Genomic DNA, 18,726 nt, shown 5'->3' with positions numbered 1-18,726 from the left:
CCCTTCAGTAAAACACTATGACCTGCTGCATGAAGAAGTCCGTAACTGCATGATGCACATCCTAGTCTGCAGGAACTGTCAACCCTCCAAGGCCTTTTTTAGAAACCAAAGGCACGATAATCACAAGGGGAGAGATCAGAACTATAGGATAGGTGCCTGAGTGTGTACCACTTGAGTTGGAATAACTTATGCATTATGACATTTGTGATATGGGGTGTGTGTTCTCACTGTTTTCATTCCACAACATTGGTTTCCAACAGGCATTGTGCCCAATACAAATTCTTCATTCTCTGATGGATGCCTACCAGTATTTGTTGTTCAGCAACCAAGAAAAGAATGACAGCACATTGGGCCTGCTTGGACACATTTGGTAATAATGTTGCCATAGTTCACATATCTGCTTTTACCAAGTGCTCATTGGAAAGACATGAATGCCACACTCATCTCTTGCCTGCATGTTGATGCTTATATATCCACATCAGAGGCACTCTATGTTGCATATATGCTGCAGCAATGCCCTCAAACAGAAACCTTTTGACCACACTCTATATAATTTATATAAATACAGGTGAGCAGCATGTTCAACACTTGCAAGTTGTGAAACTCCTGGCAGATTAAAACTCTGTGTTGAACATGGACTCAAACTGGGACCTTTGCCTTTCACAGGCAAGTGCTCTACCAACTGCGTTACTCAAGACTCACCCTCACAACTTTAATCCTGCCAGTACCTCATCTTCTACCTTCCAAACTTTACAGAACTTCTTCCACATACCTTGTGAGACTAGCACTCCTGGAAGACAGGAGTGTTATTTGAGTGGCTGCCAGCTCCACAAGTGTCAATGTTTTTCTTCATGAATAATAAATTCCACTGCAGTTATTTTCCAAGTTCCATTATTCATATGAAAGCATGTGCACTATCCAGATTTCTGGTCACTAATCCTATTTTCATGTGCTACTGTAACAGTTATTAAAGTTTTGGTAGGACACTAAACAAAATATATAAACAAAGAAGGGCTGTTAAGGTTGTAAACCAACCATATGACATACCTCAATTATGCATGACAAAACATACAAGTCATGTGGAAACATTAACAAATTTATCCAGTAGTAGGAGAGAGCATGTACAGGTGAGGCATGAAAAATGTAGGATCAACCAGTGAGACTCGAGACAAGTAGCATGACCAAAAAAACAAAACTAAATCCATAAATATACACTTATAGACAAAAGGAATATAATTTTATGACCTACTACAAACGACCAGAGATGTGGCATGTACTTAAGAAAGGGAACATAAAGGCAAAAATGCTGTTACAAGCAACCAAAATGCCAATTGCTGATCTGCACAGAGGCACTTACCATATTAGAGCTCTGGCAGTCGCATCTCAAGTACACCCAGCATAACTGACAGCCATGCAGAGCACAAAGTGCCCCAGTATATGCATGCCATTGAGTGGCCATGGCATGAACTAGAGCCAAAAGAAAGGGAAGAATACCGAAGGAATTCAATTACTGACGTCCATGCCTCATTCCAACACTATCTCACAAACCAACCCAGAACAGATATGTCTCTGGCCATTTGCAGTAGGTCAGGTTATATTATTTTTGGCTATGAGAGCATATTTACAGATTTAGTCCCATTTTCTTGGACAGACCTTGTTTGTCTTGAGCCTCACCAGCTGATTACGCCTTTTCCATGTCTCACCTGTGCAGGCTTTCACATACTACTGGATAGAATTGTTACAGTTCCCATGTGACTTGTATGTTTTGTCATACAGAATTAAGCTATGGCTCATGGTTAGTTTACAGCCTTAACAGACTTTTTATGTTCATTTATTTTGTTTAGTGTCCTGCCTAGGCTTTATTAATTGTTATAGTAGCATCGAAATATAGGATTAGTGACATCAAAACTGGGTAGTGTACATGACTTTATCCAATTAAAGAAAATTGGAAATTATGACTGCAGTGGATTTTATGCATCATGAACAATCCAATAAACAGTTGTGTATGTTGTGGATGTTCCACTAAGAATATATTACATAGATGTTTTTAACTGAGTATTAAGTACCTCAGTCATATCTTTAGCAAAAAGGTGCTTATACCCACTGAGGATCATGTAGGGATTATAGACAAGCTACCAACCCCCAAACCTATAAGAGTTGCAGTTGTTCTATAGTGAAGTAATTTATTACAAGTTCATTCCACAGACTGCCCTCATTTTGCACCTGTTCAACCAATTGCATAACACAATGATGAAATTTGTCTGAGCAGAAGCATTGCATAATGCGTTCTTTAGTTCAAGAAGTTTCTTGAACGGCTCCCTGTATGACTACTTTTACTTCAGGTAAACATCTTATTCTGATGAAGGATGCTTCAGATTTTGATATCAATATCTTACTACTGTGTAAGCATTGTCCCAGTGTCAGCACTGCCTTTGAGTACAAAATCTAGAAACTGTCATATCTGCACTCACAATTAGTTGCACCACCACCTTGTGTTAATCACTGGCGCTGTCCAGAGCACCCTTGGCAAAAAGTTCACATTGATCTCACTAGACCATTCCAGGGGACAGTGTGGCTGCTTGTTGTCTATGTCCTTCCTAATTTCCCATACATGAAATGGATGCCTAATCAAACAATGCTGGCCAGCCGCGGTGGTCTAGCGGTTCTAGGCGCTCAGTCTGGAACCGCATGACTGTTATGGTTGCAGGTTCGAATCCTGCCTCGGGCATGGATGTGTGTGATGTCCTTAGGTTAATTAGGTTTAAGTAGTTCTAAGTTCAAGGGGACTGATGACCACAGATGTTTAGTCCCATAGTGCTCAGAGCCATTTGAGCCAAACAGTGCTGGCTACTGTCTGTGCTCTGTCTATGATCTTTTCAATTATGCCATAGAGGCAGTGTCCAACAACATCTTCTCTGCCAATGGCCATCAATTAATAGATTCTGCATTTCAGTTATTCTGTCAGTGCAACATTGTCGAGCATATGACAACTGCTCCATTCTAGCCAGTGTCAAATTCAGAAGAGAAGTGGCTGTTCAGAACATTCAAACCACAGATGTACAAATAATGGTGATGGCCATTTCCATGGAAGCACTCACCAACTTTCTTCCCACATAGTGTCCTCACCCATCAAGAAAGACAGCCTGGCCAAAATACTGTACATGTGCAGGCCGCATACATTATTTGATTTGCTGTGCCTGCTCTTTCAGCAGCCAGAGCCCAAGCTGGACTGAAAGTGTCATTGTCAACTATAGGGGGAGACAGATATCTGAAATCAAGGCTGGATATGAAAAGATAGTTCAGCATCAAAACCAGATCCTGTTGCAGCAGTCCACAATTCCCCCCCCCCCCTCCAAAAATCCCCAAACAGTCATAACTAGCCCCACTCTCTCATCCACCTCAAAGTATGACCTCCACTCCTGCCCATGATTGTGGCAATGTAGTTGGGTCAAAGAAATTCAGCAGCAGGAGCTGCTGGGAGTGGAATCATTGCCATCCACCATCATTTCATGCACAATTCACTATCACATGTCATCCCCTTCATAAATCAGACACAGTAACAAAGATCAGTCTTCAAAGCAGTGAGCACTTCCACCCATAGCACACATTCCTCTTCAGGGAAACCCATGCAGCATAATGCTGTGTATGATCAGAAAATATCCCTGCTACTCATCCCAGAATGGACCAAGATGCAGCAGGTGCATTGGTAGGGGTCTCAGCACCTTTTTCTATGCTTCCTTGATGGACTAGGTACTAGCCTGGTCACTTTCAGCCTTACATGCTGATTCAAGAGATCTGAAGCTGACAGATTGCCTACAAAGCCACAACTGGCAGGTAGATACAGTACCTTGTGCAGACAGTGCAAACCATGAATACAATGTGTGCTCTCTCTGGAAGAGTTTGGTTCTTAAATGTGCAGACAAGATCACATACTGGCAATTGTTTATTAGCATTTGAAGCATTCAGGCTACACTATTTGCTACAGGGGTCAATTATTGCTTGTGGTACGTTTTCCCTTTTCTGGTATCTGGTATTCACTCTGGAGTGATCTTGTACACTTCCTGTGTTTTGGAAACTGTTTTCTAACTGCCACACTATGTGAAATTTGTTATTATTGACCACTTGGAACTACCATTTGTTCCACGGGTCACTGCTTGCCAAGTGATACAAAACTTTTACTACCTATGCGAGTAGGATAGTAAAGACCTTAAGCTTGTATCACTAAAAACATAATACAAAGTGAGGTTTCATCACAGCAATGTTAAGATGACATGTGCAGAGACAACCTATCACACCATCTATGTGGTTGTAACAGGGGTACCAACAAGACTATACGTTTGGAGTAGACAAAAGTTCTCAAAATGTCTCTTGTAAGTGGCAACAACTGTTATTGTAATATCTTGAGTAACCAAGATCCTTAAATTGGTAAATATCCAAAACGAACATGTGTGCTTCTAGCACACAGTCATTAATAAAGTCATCAGTAACTTTTAAGAGCACAAGCTTTTACAGCCAGAATTCATTTTGAGGCTGCCTGAAACTGTTGTTGGAACATCAGTAGTTTTATCCATAATAATGTGGCCACATACTCAGAAGAATTTTGTTGAAAAAAATAATCAGAAGTAATTTAGAATTGAAAGTTCTCTCCATTAATCAAAAACTTCATTGCTACCACATATTTTTTGATTGTTTTTGCATGATTATCAAGGTGTGAAATAACTCAAAGGAAAGACATGAGTATTGCCTTCTTGCAGAAAATTAATAACAAGAGTACACAAAGTGAGAGACTGGGGAGGAACTTAAACAGTACCTCAGCACACAGCTTTTTTTTAAAAAGTCATTTGATGCTGAATATTATTTAGTAAAATACACATGGAGACCTTAGTGAATTGTGGTTTATGGGCGTTAGGCCAAGATGACATCATTAGACACTTAGACTTTGATGAGCTCTTTAGAATTGGGAGACAAAACATTAGTCCTAATGCCTATAAAACAAAAATCACCATGGTTTTAAATACCAGCCATGAAATCTTGAATTGTATAAACAGATGGAGACTGTCTCAAGATGTATCCCTTTATCTCCTTTAAGTTATGGTATCAAATATATTTGTTCTTGTTTTAATATAAATTGTATATGGATTCTTCCAGGTAAAATTTCCTACATTTTCAATCACTGAGATAATGTTGGTCAAATCACAGACATGGCAAATTCATTAGTGTAGTGAAGTATAAGGGGCATTCAAATGAAACCCAGTCACTAGTGTAAAGTAACGGTAACGATTTTATTAACTGAAAAACGAAGTTATACACAGTACATATACTCAAAAATAGTCACCAAAACTGTTGGCAAATTTATCCTATTCTGACACTAGCTGGTCCATTCCATCCTTGAAGAAGCTAGTAGGCTGCTGGCGGACCCAGACCTGGACCCAGTCACACCCTGCGTCATCCATTGCGAACTGATGTCTGCGAATAGCTTGTTTTAGAGATCCAAACACACGAAAGTCACACAGTGAAAGGTCAGGACTGTACAGTGGATGTTCCAGCATTTCCCACCCAAACTGCTGGAACGTCGTCTTCATTGCATTGGTCGTGTGTGGGTAGGTATCATCATGCAGGAGGATAACGCCTTTGGACAACATGCCTCGGCGTTTCAACTCGATGGCTCATCTATGATTCTGTAAAGTGGCTTGATAATGCTGGGCATTGATGGTGGTTCCCCATTCCAGGAACTTGACAAGTAGTGAGCCCTTTTGGTCAAAACAGAAGGACATCATGACCTTAGCAGAAATGGTGTGCAGAGCCTTTGATTTCTTTGGAGGTAGTGAAGTCACATGTTTCCACTGCTTGCCCTGATGCTTGCTTTCTGGTTCAAAATGGTGACACTGTCTTTCATCTCCTATGACAATACAAGACAGAAAGCCATATTCCTCCTCATGATAATGCTGCAGATAACTTAAAGACACTGCCATTTGAGTGTTGCAATGTTTGGCAGTCAATTGGTGGGGAACACACTGCACACAGATTTTTCGAAAGTTCAAGTGTTGATGCATTATGGTGTGGGCAGCGCCAACACTAATACCCAGTAACTAATGGATCTTGTCCATATTGATTCTGTGGTTGTCCAAGACTAAAGCATTCACTTCTGAAACCATTTCCGGTGTGATGGCAAGATGAGCATGTCCAGGATGAGCATTGTCTTCCAGTGACTTGCGCCCCTCAAGGAATTGTTTGTGCCATTCCACAACGCTTGACGGTACACAGCCTTCATCTGTTGATACATTTCATGGCCTCCAACTCCATCCGCAGCCAAAAATTGAATCACTCCTTGTTGCTCCTACTTACTTGCCTGCACATTTGGGAGTGGACGATAACTTGTGTGACCACCTTCTCTTTGGTGTGAAACCACACTGGTGCTATGCAACATCAAATGGTGCACACACATCAGTCTCTCTAATCAGTAGATGGCACGACCATACCCGCAGTTACATGGTGCCACCTTACATGTAATGCAAAGGTAAATGCACTGACCAGGTTTCATTTGAATGAACTTCATAATACTGCACTACCTGATGTTACTTCCATCTGGACCACATACTCTTCTCAGAGTATTTACTTTCTCTCATATTTCCTAACTTTCCTTAAAAAAATCTGCATTTTAAATTAGAAATGAATTTCAGTGTCTCACCCTTTAAGTTCTCTGCATATTCACTGAGATCAATATTTCTTGCCCATCTAATGAATCTTTGATTTGTCCAGACAAGAGGATCTGCATCAATTGTTTCACATTGATGTCTCCGGACTGCAAGTGCCTTTAACAATATGAAATAAAATGTAATGATGACTTATTCTAGAGAAGACAGCATGAGAGACATTAAGATGAATTTAAAAATAAAATACATGAACGAAATGGGTACAAAACCTTGTGTAACACCTAACAAATGTAAAAGAAACAATTTATTAAAAATAATGTAAGCACATATACATTACAAGAAAGTACCTTTTAAAAATAAAATTCATGAATGAAATAGGTACACAACCTTGTGTAACACCTAAAAAATGTAAAAGAAACAATTTATTAAAAAGAATGTGAGCACATATACATTACAAGAAAGTACCTGTAGACTTCTGATTGTTTAAGGGACCAAACTCCCATGTATAAAACAGTTTCAAGCTTCTGATTATTTTACAGGCGAGTTAATGTGTTAAATATTTGATGTGAAGCATGTTAAGTGGAAAAAGTTTAAGAAAGTTGAAATTGCATTTAAAGTTGGTTGTAAGTTGCTATGTGCTTCCATTATCAAATAGTGGATTAGTATATTCTGGGTAATTTGCATCCCATTTTAAGCAAAATCTAGTTTTTCATACATCATCATATCTCATGATTCATGTGTTGTTCAATGATATAATTTTGCAGATACATTCACTGCTATATGTGGACACTGTTTGCAAAATGTGTTGGGAATACAATTAGTAGAAAAGGAGAAGTAAATTAAAACATCAAGCATGGTGTGCAGTTTTACTGCATAAACAGCGAAAATATAGTAAGGGTTCAACTTTTTCTTGCAAACAGTAAAGGAAACAAAAGAAAAGTTCAGAGTAGGTATTAAAATCCATGGAGAAGAAATAAAAACTTTGAGGTTCACCGATGACATTGTAATTCTGTCAGAGACAGCAAAGGACTTGGAAGAGCAGTTGAACAGAAGGGACAGTGTCTTGAAAGGAGGGTATAAGATGAACACCAACAAAAGCAAAACGAGGATAATGGAATGTAGTCGAATTAAGTCGGGTGATGCTGAGGGAATTAGATTAGGAAATGAGACACTTAAAGTAGTAAAGGAGTTTTGCTATTTGGGGAGCAAAATAACTGATGATGGTTGAAGCAGAGGGGATATAAAATGTAGACTGGCAATGGCAAGGAAAGCATTTCTGAAGAAGAAAAATTTGTTAACATCGACTATAGATTTAAATGTCAGGAAGTCATTTCTGAAAGTATTTGTATGGAGTGTAGCCATGTATGGAAGTGAAACATGGATGATAAATAGTTTAGACAAGAAGAGAATAGAAGTTTTCGAAATGTGGTGCTACAGAAGAATGTTGAAGATTAGATGGGTAGATCACATAACTAATGAGGAGGTATTGAATAGAATTGGGGAGAAGAGGAGCTTGTGGCACAACTTGACTAGAAGAAGGGATCGGTTGGTAGGACATGTTCTGAGACATCGAGGGATCACCAATTTAGTATTGGAGGGCAGCGTGGAGGGTAAAAATCGAAGAGGGAGACCAGGAGATGAATACATTAAGCAGATTCAGAAGGATGTAGGCTGTAGTAGGTACTGGGAGATGAAGAAGCTTGCACATGATAGAGTAGCATGGAGAGCTGCATCAAACCAGTCTCAGGACTGAAGTCCACAACAATAACAACAATTTTGTGGGTGGTGTTAGTACGAAAAAGTTTTGTAAAAGTGTGAAATTATGTGTAAAGTTCGTTGTAAGTCAATAGGTGCTCTCATCCTCAAATACTGGATGAGTGTAGTCTGGGTATTTGCACACGGTGAGCATGCTGCCTTAAGACATACACACTGGTTATAACTCTAATGTGTCATATTGTGTTGAATTTTCCACTTAAGATTATACCATTTAATGAGCAGATTATGACAACAAGTTAAATTTTTGAACTAGATTGCTATTTATCTGAAATACTGAAAATCAGTTTTTGTATCCATTAAAGCTGCAACTGGGTGTGGGTTCTATGGCTCGGCATAAGTCACTTGGTAATATAGATGAAATATTGATCATTAAAATTATGTACTAATTAATATTATTGTCAGATTTATCTGTAATATGCTTCAGTGGCCGTATACATATCAGTTATGCAGATTATACATACAATCATTTAATCATTCAGTGTAACCAATATCCGTCTTTTACTGGAAAACTGTGGTGTCTCCTAGAATTAGGAGTATAAATACAAAAATTAGACATAAAAGCACATCACCTTAGTAAGAAACTCAACAATATAGAAAACTGATAGTGAATGGTCTGCTTAGTTAAAATGATAGCTTGGATCTTAAATTAAGAATGATAAAAATTAGTCATAATGTAACAGCACTATTTGATAAACTATACACTCTAGCCATTCAACACATGACAGAAATATATTATTTCCAATGACAGTAAATTGACCTGACATCTTTGAAGATGTATGCATTGAAATCGGTATCAGTGACAAGGCAGCAGGTGTAGGAACAGTGATTACCAAAGAACAAAGGATGACTAAAACAAACAGAAAGATTTACATGTGTTCAGTAAAATATATAAAGAAACATAGTACCATATCCTGAAGAAGAAGTTGAAACCCTTAGCTGTGGGCATGTGCAAGTAGAAGATCTGTTGCTTAAGTTTATAAAAATAGTCAACCAAGTACTGGATAGATATGTATACAGTGCAGGGCCGACCACAACGTGCCAAACTACACCCATCCAACATGTGCAGGCCGAAGCCTGGCATGTCACTCGGCTTTGCTTGGTTCTTCTCAGAAATACCCGGAACAGTGTGACATTTCATTTAGCATTGCAGTGCATCATTTTGCAGTTTGGTGCCAGTGTTTGTTCATTGTGTGAAGGACGTTCACAGGTCCAGATGGATGTTTGCAAAAAGAGGCAGTCTAGTGACCTGTCATCACTGTTCTTTAAAATGAATGGGGGTCACAGAAGAGATGGATGAGAATTCTCAGTTCACAAAAGTGATGGGTACCACTTATTTGCTATGAATTGACTTTATAGTACCATGCTGAAAGAATTTAAACTTTTGGATGACAATGAAAGAGCAAAAAATTACAATGATCAACAGACAGAATTTGTTGTTCTGCACATCAAATAGAACTCTGAGCTAAATTTGCAGGCATGGAGCACTTGAAGAAATTGATGGTAAGAATAGTAAAATATCTGTACTCATACCCATTGTTCCATTTTTAGTTGCAACAGTTTTCAGTGGAAACGAACAAAGAGTATGGAGACTTAATATATTTCCACAAAGTACGTTGCTAAGTCAAGTAATATGCTTGAAACAATTTTTCAATTTAAATCTCACTATTCTTGGATTGATGAAGGAAAAGGAGTGCAGCAATGAAGATTAGAACATTTGGAGTGAACTGCAGACTACCGCATTTTAAATTGACTTGACTGCACACTGCCCACAATAAGACATTACAAGGTGATGATTTTCTTATTTGATGGTGATGCATTTAAAAAGGAACTCATGTTACAGAAGGGACACATTCTGATAAACACAATCCAGTTCCCTAAGCTCACTGTCATTAAAGAAAAGTGCAAGGCTTTGAAGAATTATTGTGGCCTTGCAAGAGTTACAATGATAGTTTTATAAAGATTTTGAGGACACTGTCAATCTTACATCTGTTTTTGAACTATTTTCAAGACCATTTACTGTTTCACTTGAAAGCACCCCTGTGCATGTGCAAATGTAAATGATTGTTGTGCAAGGTAATTCCAGTTTTAATTACAAATAATTTTAAGTTAAAACTGTTGAGGATATCTACATTGCTTTTCCCAGGTCGATTTTTCGTCTCCATAATGAGGTTGCAAAACTGCTACAATATTTTGATCGACATATTTGTGTGAAAGAAATTTTTTTGATTATGAAACTAAATAAGTAATTATTACATTGCACTGTGAAATTGTATGTGTCTGTCTGTGTGCCAACAGTTTGTACCAGATAAAAATTATATTATGTTTTCGGCAAACCAAAATTAATTAATTAATACTGAAAAATTGTTTTGTTTGTGATCTATGTTGTTGAAAAATGTAAAATATAAAACCAAGTTGCATGCAGTACAACTGCACTGCCATTTAAAAATGGCGCCTTCACTGTTTTCCCATCTTAGACAGCGTGGCATGGTGGTGGGGAAAATGTGAATCTGGAATGAGTGCTTTGGCACTCAGACCTGCACATGGCCTGTGAGCCAAGATCTCGAACATCCCTGATTTAGTGATTGGATGGACACATTATACAATCACTGTAAAGAAACTTCTAAAGAAACAGCAACTATAGCACAAAAAGTATAAAACAAAAAATTGAGCTATTGATAGAGACATGCCAAACAAAACATATTTAACTGTTAGAAGGACATTGCATGAAAGCTTACAGTGACTACACTGACAGAATGGTACTGAAAGACTTCTCATACAACCTAAAGATCATGCGTGAAGACTGTGAGTGGCTTCACATTTTGTGTTCGGACACTCCTGAGTAACACAGTAGCAGAAATGAGGATAGCAAAGCAGAAGAAAAAGTGCTAACTCCAGTTTCAAACATTTCTTTACAAAGGAAGATACAGGAGTTCATCCACAGTTTAATTCTTGCACAACTGCTAAGATGAGTGATATACATATTAGTGTTGGCAGTGTTGAGAAACAGCTGAAATTACTAAAAATAAACAAGTTTTCAGGGCCCAGTGTAATACCTATTAGATTCTATACAGGTTCCAAGGCCATGTGTAATCCCTATTAGATTCTATGCAGAATGTGTGACTGAGTTAGCAGCTCTTTTTACCATTATATACCATAGCTCTAACAGACAAAAATTGTGCCCAGTAACTAGAAAAGGCAGAGTCACATCTGTCTACCAGAGGACTAGCAGAGGTGATCCACAAAACTATTTTCCAATCTGACTGATATCCAGCCATTGCTAAAGATTAGAACATATTCCTAGTCAGACGCAATGAAATGTCTCAAACACAAAGCCCTCCTCCACTCTAGCCAGCATGGATTCCAAGTACATCATTCATGTTTCGAATCACTTTTTCACTCGACATGCTGAAAGGCATGGAGCAAGGCAGTCATGCAGGTGCAGTATTTCATGGCTTCCAGTGTTTAAATCAGTACCACAGCAATGCATATGAATGAAAATACAATCATATATTTCATTTCAAATGAAATTTTAGATTGGATTGAAGATTTCTTGGTAGGGAGAATGCAGCATGTTAGCACTGACAAATGTAGAAGTAGCTTCAGGCATGCCCAAAGAATATGCGTTGAGACCCTTGCTGTTCATAATGTATGAGATATTAGTGACCCATCAGACAGTGTTAATAGTACCATCAAACTTTTTATAGATAATGCAGTCATTTATAATAAATGCTGTCTGAGAAGAAGCTGTACAAATGTGTAAGGAGATTTTGGTAATATTTCATAGTGGTGCATAGACTGGTGGCTTGCTTTAAATATTCAGAGATGAACAATTGTGCATATCACAAAATGCAAAATTGCAATGCCATATAACCACAATATCATTGTGTTACAATTGGAATCAGTCAACTCATACAAGTACCTAAGTGTGACAGTATGTGAGAATATGAAATGAAATAACAGTGTAAGGTCAATAATAGGTAACGCAGGTAGTACACTTCAGTCTAGCACTTTGAAAATGGAGTCAGTCTGCAAAGGAGGACTGCTTACAAAACACTTGTCTGATCCATCTTTAAACATTGCTTATGTGGGTGGGAGCCATACCGGATAGTTTGTTACAGGAGATATTGAACATATACAAAGAGAGTAACACAAATGTTGACAGGAGTATTTGAGGCACACAAAAGTGTCACAGAACTGTCGTAAAACTTGAAATGTCATACACTTAAAGATACACTCCTGGAAATTGAAATAAGAACACCGTGAATTCATTGTCCCAGGAAGGGGAAACTTTATTGACACATTCCTGGGGTCAGATACATCACATGATCACACTGACAGAACCACAGGCACATAGACACAGGCAACAGAGCATGCACAATGTCGGCACTAGTACAGTGTATATCCACCTTTCGCAGCAATGCAGGCTGCTATACTCCCATGGAGACGATCGTAGAGATGCTGGATGTAGTCCTGTGGAACGGCTTGCCATGCCATTTCCACCTGGCGCCTCAGTTGGACCAGTGTTCATGCTGGACGTGCAGACCGCGTGAGACGACGCTTCATCCAGTCCCAAACATGCTCAATGGGGGACAGATCCGGAGATCTTGCTGGCCAGGGTAGTTGACTTACACGTTCTAGAGCACGTTGGGTGGCACGGGATACATGCGGACGTGCATTGTCCTGTTGGAACAGCAAGTTCCCTTGCCGGTCTAGGAATGGTAGAACGATGGGTTCGATGACGGTCTGGATGTACCGTGCACTATTCAGTGTCCCCTCGACGATCACCAGTGGTGTACGGCCAGTGTAGGAGATCGCTCCCCACACCATGATGCCGGGTGTTGGCCCTGTGTGCCTCGGTCGTATGCAGTCCTGATTGTGGCGCTCACCTGCACGGCGCCAAACACGCATACGACCATCATTGGCACCAAGGCAGAAGCGACTCTCATCGCTGAAGACGACACGTCTCCATTCGTCCCTCCATTCACGCCTGTCGCGACACCTCTGGAGGCGGGCTGCACGATGTTGGGGCGTGAGCGGAAGACGGCCTAACGGTGTGCGGGACCGTAGCCCAGCTTCATGGAGACGGTTGCGAATGGTCCTCGCCGATACCCCAGGAGCAACAGTGTCCCTAATTTGCTGGGAAATGGCGGTGCGGTCCCCTACGGCACTGCGTAGGATCCTACGGTCTTGGCGTGCATCCGTGCGTCGCTGCGGTCCGGTCCCAGGTCGACGGGCACGTGCACCTTCCGCCGACCACTGGCGACAACATCGATGTACTGTGGAGACCTCACGCCCCTCGTGTTGAGCAATTCGGCGGTACGTCCACCCGGCCTCCCGCATGCCCACTATACGCCCTCACTCAAAGTCCGTCAACAGCACATACGGTTCACGTGCACGCTGTCGCGGCATGCTACCAGTGTTAAAGACTGCGATGGAGCTCCGTATGCCACGGCAAACTGGCTGACACTGACGGCGGCGGTGCACAAATGCTGCGCAGCTAGCGCCATTCGACGGCCAACACCGCGGTTCCTGGTGTGTCCGCTGTGCCGTGCGTGTGATCATTGCTTGTACAGCCTTCTCGCAGTGTCCGGAGCAAGCATGGTGGATCTGACACACCGGTGTCAATGTGTTCTTTTTTCCATTTCCAGGAGTGTAGATGCAACTATCCCATAAAAGCCTACTTACAAAGTTTCAAGAACAAGTATTGAGGAATCTAAGAATGTACTCTGCATGCTGTGTATTGCTCCCACAGGTGCCTTGAAGACAAGAATAGACTAATTACAGCAAGCAGAGAGACATTTAAGAATCAGTCATCTCATGCTCCACTTGTGAATGGAATGTGTACTATGGGAATCACTCTCTACTATACACTTCCCAGTGGTCTGGATGTAGATGTAGATCAACTCTGTGACATTAGTGTTAAAAATTCTTTAAATAAATGCATAAGTCACACACTAACAGTCTTCTGAATGTTTGCTCTCAGCTTTTTCAGTGGCAAGGGCTGTACCTCAGGAAGCACACGTTAAACATTTTCATTGCAGCTACTGCACTCTGCTTTTTTTCCTTTCTCTATGCACTCCACTAATAAAATTTTCAGTGGTTGTTCAGAAATGTCTTCTGAGTATTTTGTTACCAGGGGTCCACGGTCTCCAAAAGCTCATTGCACAATAATAAAGTAATTATATTTACTTGATTTCTAACCCCCATCACCTCTGTTTCTGTGAAAATATCTTCACAACAGTGAATATGCCTGTAATACGCAAATACTAGAACTTCCAACACAAAACAAAAGTAATGCAAGACGCTTCAACAGATGCAGAAATACCATGATGTAGTTGCTGTCACTCTGCTAACAGGTCAGCCTTGTGTCATTTAGCTGCTCTTCCACTGCATTCAGTGAATCTGTAGATGAAGTGGATATTGTCTATCATGGCCTGTCCGTGCGGAGTTCAGTTCAGATATTTTCAGCGAAATAGAGATACAAAGATAAATGTGAATAAGAAATCAAACAAAACACAGTTATTCTGTAATGAGCAACCACAGACCAAGAGTCCCTTATAACAAAATACCCCAAACATGTTCCTGAAAAGCAAATGAAAATCTTCCATCAGGGTTTCGGTTTACCTTGTATATACGAAAACAGAAATAAAATACAAACTTTTCGAAAATGTGCTCTAAAGAAAACAGACACCGTCTATCCAAATGAAATGGATAAGAAATATGATAATAAAAGTCTTTAGTGTGTAGTAATTCCTTGAAAACATATTGATCGCTAAATACTGAATTTGTGATGCTTTCTTAGTAAGCATCATCAGATAAAATATGCTTAAGAAAGACTATACAAGTGAGCAATAAAAGAAAAATGTACATAGACTCTCATGCGTTATTGCCATTAGGGAAAACAGTTCTGGTAGAATGTAAATAATTTAGGAGTAGAGGAGACAACTCATTTGACAGTACAAGTGTTGAATAACATCTCATTTTTCAAGCCACCTCAGTTTGAATAGAGTTGTCAACTTTTGATGACTATCTCTGCCACTGGTGTCAGGAGTAAAATCCAGTGACTGTCAGTGGTTTTTACTCCGGACAATGATGGTGGAGGTAGCCATCAAAAGCTTGAGTATTTTATTTGAATTGACGCAGCTCGAAAACAGCAGATTTTATTGGTCTTGTTGTCACAAAAGACTCCGAGGACAGTAGGAAGGTTAAGTCATTGACAGATGCACAAGAAAAATGAAAACTGTGTTAGTTATCAGATGAATCCTTTGGTGAGTTAGAGTACACATGCATACATACCTGTGCTCACCTGCCTCCCTCCCCCGCACGCACACACACACACACACACACACACACACACACACACCAGTTACATTGTGCCAGGTATGTGTGTGTGTGTGTGTGTGTGTGTGTGTGTGTGTGTGTGAGTGTGCGCGCGTGCGTGCGTGTGTGTGTGTGTGTGTGTGTGTGTGTGTGTGTGGAAGGGGGGGAGGGGTGTAGTGGTGTGCATGTGATGTGCGCACATGCAACTGCATACTCAAGTTCCTCAAAATATTTGTCCAAAAGCTAACAAAGTTTTCCATCTTTTTTGTGTGTCTGTTGATGACTCAATTCTTCTGACTATTTGAGAGTGGTCTCCTTTCCTCCTAAGTTATTTATGAAATGTAACAGAATAGTGTTTCAGTTAGGAATATCTAAATTTCAGGTGCAATGAATGACAACCAGACATAAAATGCTGTTTTTATTTTTAATTATGTATTTGCAATTAGAATATTAACATATCATCATTTTACCTGTCTGTCATATTTCATCATTCTTAAAAGGTGAATTCCATGGACAATAGAGGCTTGGTGAAATTTCCTTGTTACCCCAAGAAATTTCTCCAGCTCCTTCTTGCTAAGGTGATCCAGCATCCTTGCATCCACCATGTTTGTTGCAAAATTCTCTGAATACTGGTAAATAATACATAAAATGTGACATGATATTTCACCTCACAAATATGTACTAATAATTTACAAGAATAATAATGAAATGAGAAATAAAAATATTTGTTTGCTTACTACATTACAGAGATTAATATTAAAACTAAAGTTAACAATTCATGGAAAATCAAATTATAGTGGATAATAACAATGTCATAAGTAAATATATGAAGGAAAGTCTAATGTGAGTGCCTAAAAAATATGTATTTTAAAATATTTCAAAGACAGGCACTACTTGTAAGAAATAATTTTTTCCTAAAACATAAAGGAAAGGCAAGATACAGTTGTTATAGATATCTGCAAGTGAAGTTTCAATATCTACTATTGACCCCCCAATTTCTTTTATATACTCTCCAAGGAACAATCAAACAGAATAACAGACAAGAGGGAAAGAGTAAACAGGTTCTGCATTGAGTGAAAAGGGAAAAATTCATCGTGTTTTGACTGTGCCAATTGCTGATGTAATATAATGACTGAATGGTAGTGTAAAAAAGATGCATGAAAATGAATTAATGTAAAAACTAACAAACAGGAAATTAGAAAAAGTGAAAAGAAAGTAAAAGTCATAATCTAATAATGGAAGTAGTAATTCTGACAGAAATGTTTCTGTTGGCAATAGTAGTGGCAACTTTGAGGACAACAACTGAAATATCTGAAATGTGTTTTTTCAAGCATTCAAGATTTTCCCTTTTCAAGTGTGATGGTAAGTGACTAATATTCCCTTTTTACCAGTTACAAAACTTCTGTTTATCTCTTAAAGAATGAAATGTTCTGCTGTCGCCTTTATTAATTGACAGAGAATTTACTACTAGATGGTACACCAGTAGCACTGTTCTCAACAGAATTGGAATAGAATCTTGGCTCTGTGAAAATAACAGGACAGATGAGAGCATAAAGTCTCAGTGAAATGAGAGAAACTGCTTATAAAATTCCATAGATGAAAGAGGAAAACAAAGAAAATGATAGATGTGCCTTTTCTGTTGCCGTAGCCAGTAGTTAATTCAAGGGAGGGAAGTCATGTGAACCATCTATCTGTAAATCATGTGAACTTTGTTCTGAATATTATCATATTTTAACTGTTTGTGTATCATATTTTTTTAGGTAGAGATAGGGAACCAACCCAGCATTTGCCTAAACAAATACGGAAAACTTGTTCCCAAACAAGACCTTCATTGCATACTGTTGACATTTGCATTGTTGCTCAGATATTTTTAGTGAAATAGAGATGCAAAGATAAATGTGGGTAAGGAATCAAACATAGCTCAGTTATTATGTAATGAGCAATCACAGATCAAGAGTCTGTTATACTGAAATACCCAGAAAATATCCCTGAACAACAAACAGAAATTTTACAGTGGGGTTTGAGTTCAGTTAAAACCCACACTCAGTCTGGGTGGTGTACTAGACCAATGGTCATTAATCTATTGTGCAAATTCAGTTTGGTATTGTCTCACTTCCATACATTTAAAGCTAGTATGCTGTGCATTATGCTATATGAGTAGGTCAAAATGATAAATAAACTAATAACAACCAGGGTGGCAGTTCTTCTGGAAAACTGGAATTATCATGGAATTACGTTTTACCTGGAAAAATCAGGGAAATCTCAAGGAATTTCATAAAATCGCAGGGAATACTGTATTTTTAACCTAGCATTCAACTTAAAACTTATTGACTTTTATAAACCACAAATTTTAAAGTACTTAATGTTTCAAAGTGTGTTGATTATATGAGTATTATACCATTTAAATTATTGATGTTTAAAAACTGCAGTTAAACTACTGCTTAAGGCTGGTATTTAGCACAACTGAGAGGAAAGAAAAGTCATTATTGTGGTATGCTGCTCCCCACCCCTCCTGCTCATTGTTAATTTATCAGCTTCTTCTTGGCACCATCTTCCTCCTCACACTTGGAAGTCTCAGAGATTTTTTTCCCTGAGTTTGAGTAGCCACCCTGGCAACTTTTGAGAACATAAAGATTCAAATGTGTACAGTGGAAAAGAGAGGAAAAGAAACAGGGAAGTGAGGCAACAGAAAGAGACTGAAAGGGTTGGGGAGACAGGGGATTGAAATGTGAACTTGAAATAACAATACCTGAGAAAGACAGAATAAGAGATGGATTATAAACTAATGGATGGTGTGAAAAAAATCATTGAAAGAAGGGCCCTAACAAGAGAAGACCACACTACATTCTGAGAACCTATTACTAATGACATCATAACCATAAAATGAGGTGCTATTGTGTGATATACCCAATGTGGAAGACATGCGAGGGAGTGGAGGAAGGGGGGAAACGAGACAGGTCATAAAAATAGAAGATAT

At 39.2% G+C, this 18,726-nt stretch overlaps 1 protein-coding gene across 1 annotated transcript in view; it reads right to left on the bottom strand.

Moving 5' to 3' along the window:
• The window catches only part of LOC126176298 (uncharacterized), a 370,925-nt gene that overhangs the window by 78,774 nt on the left and 273,425 nt on the right, over positions 1–18,726 (bottom strand). The window contains exons 14-15 of the mRNA XM_049923448.1: positions 16,220–16,378; positions 6,689–6,812 (exon numbers count right to left, since the gene is read on the bottom strand). Coding sequence (XP_049779405.1) covers positions 6,689–6,812; positions 16,220–16,378 — 283 coding nt within the window. The remainder of the gene's footprint in view (positions 1–6,688; positions 6,813–16,219; positions 16,379–18,726) is intronic.

Source organism: Schistocerca cancellata, chromosome 3, assembly GCF_023864275.1.
Source record: "Schistocerca cancellata isolate TAMUIC-IGC-003103 chromosome 3, iqSchCanc2.1, whole genome shotgun sequence".
Taxonomy (NCBI): Eukaryota; Metazoa; Arthropoda; class Insecta; order Orthoptera; family Acrididae; genus Schistocerca; species Schistocerca cancellata.
Note: the sequence above shows the minus strand (reverse complement) of the source record. Positions and strands in the feature narration are given on the sequence as shown.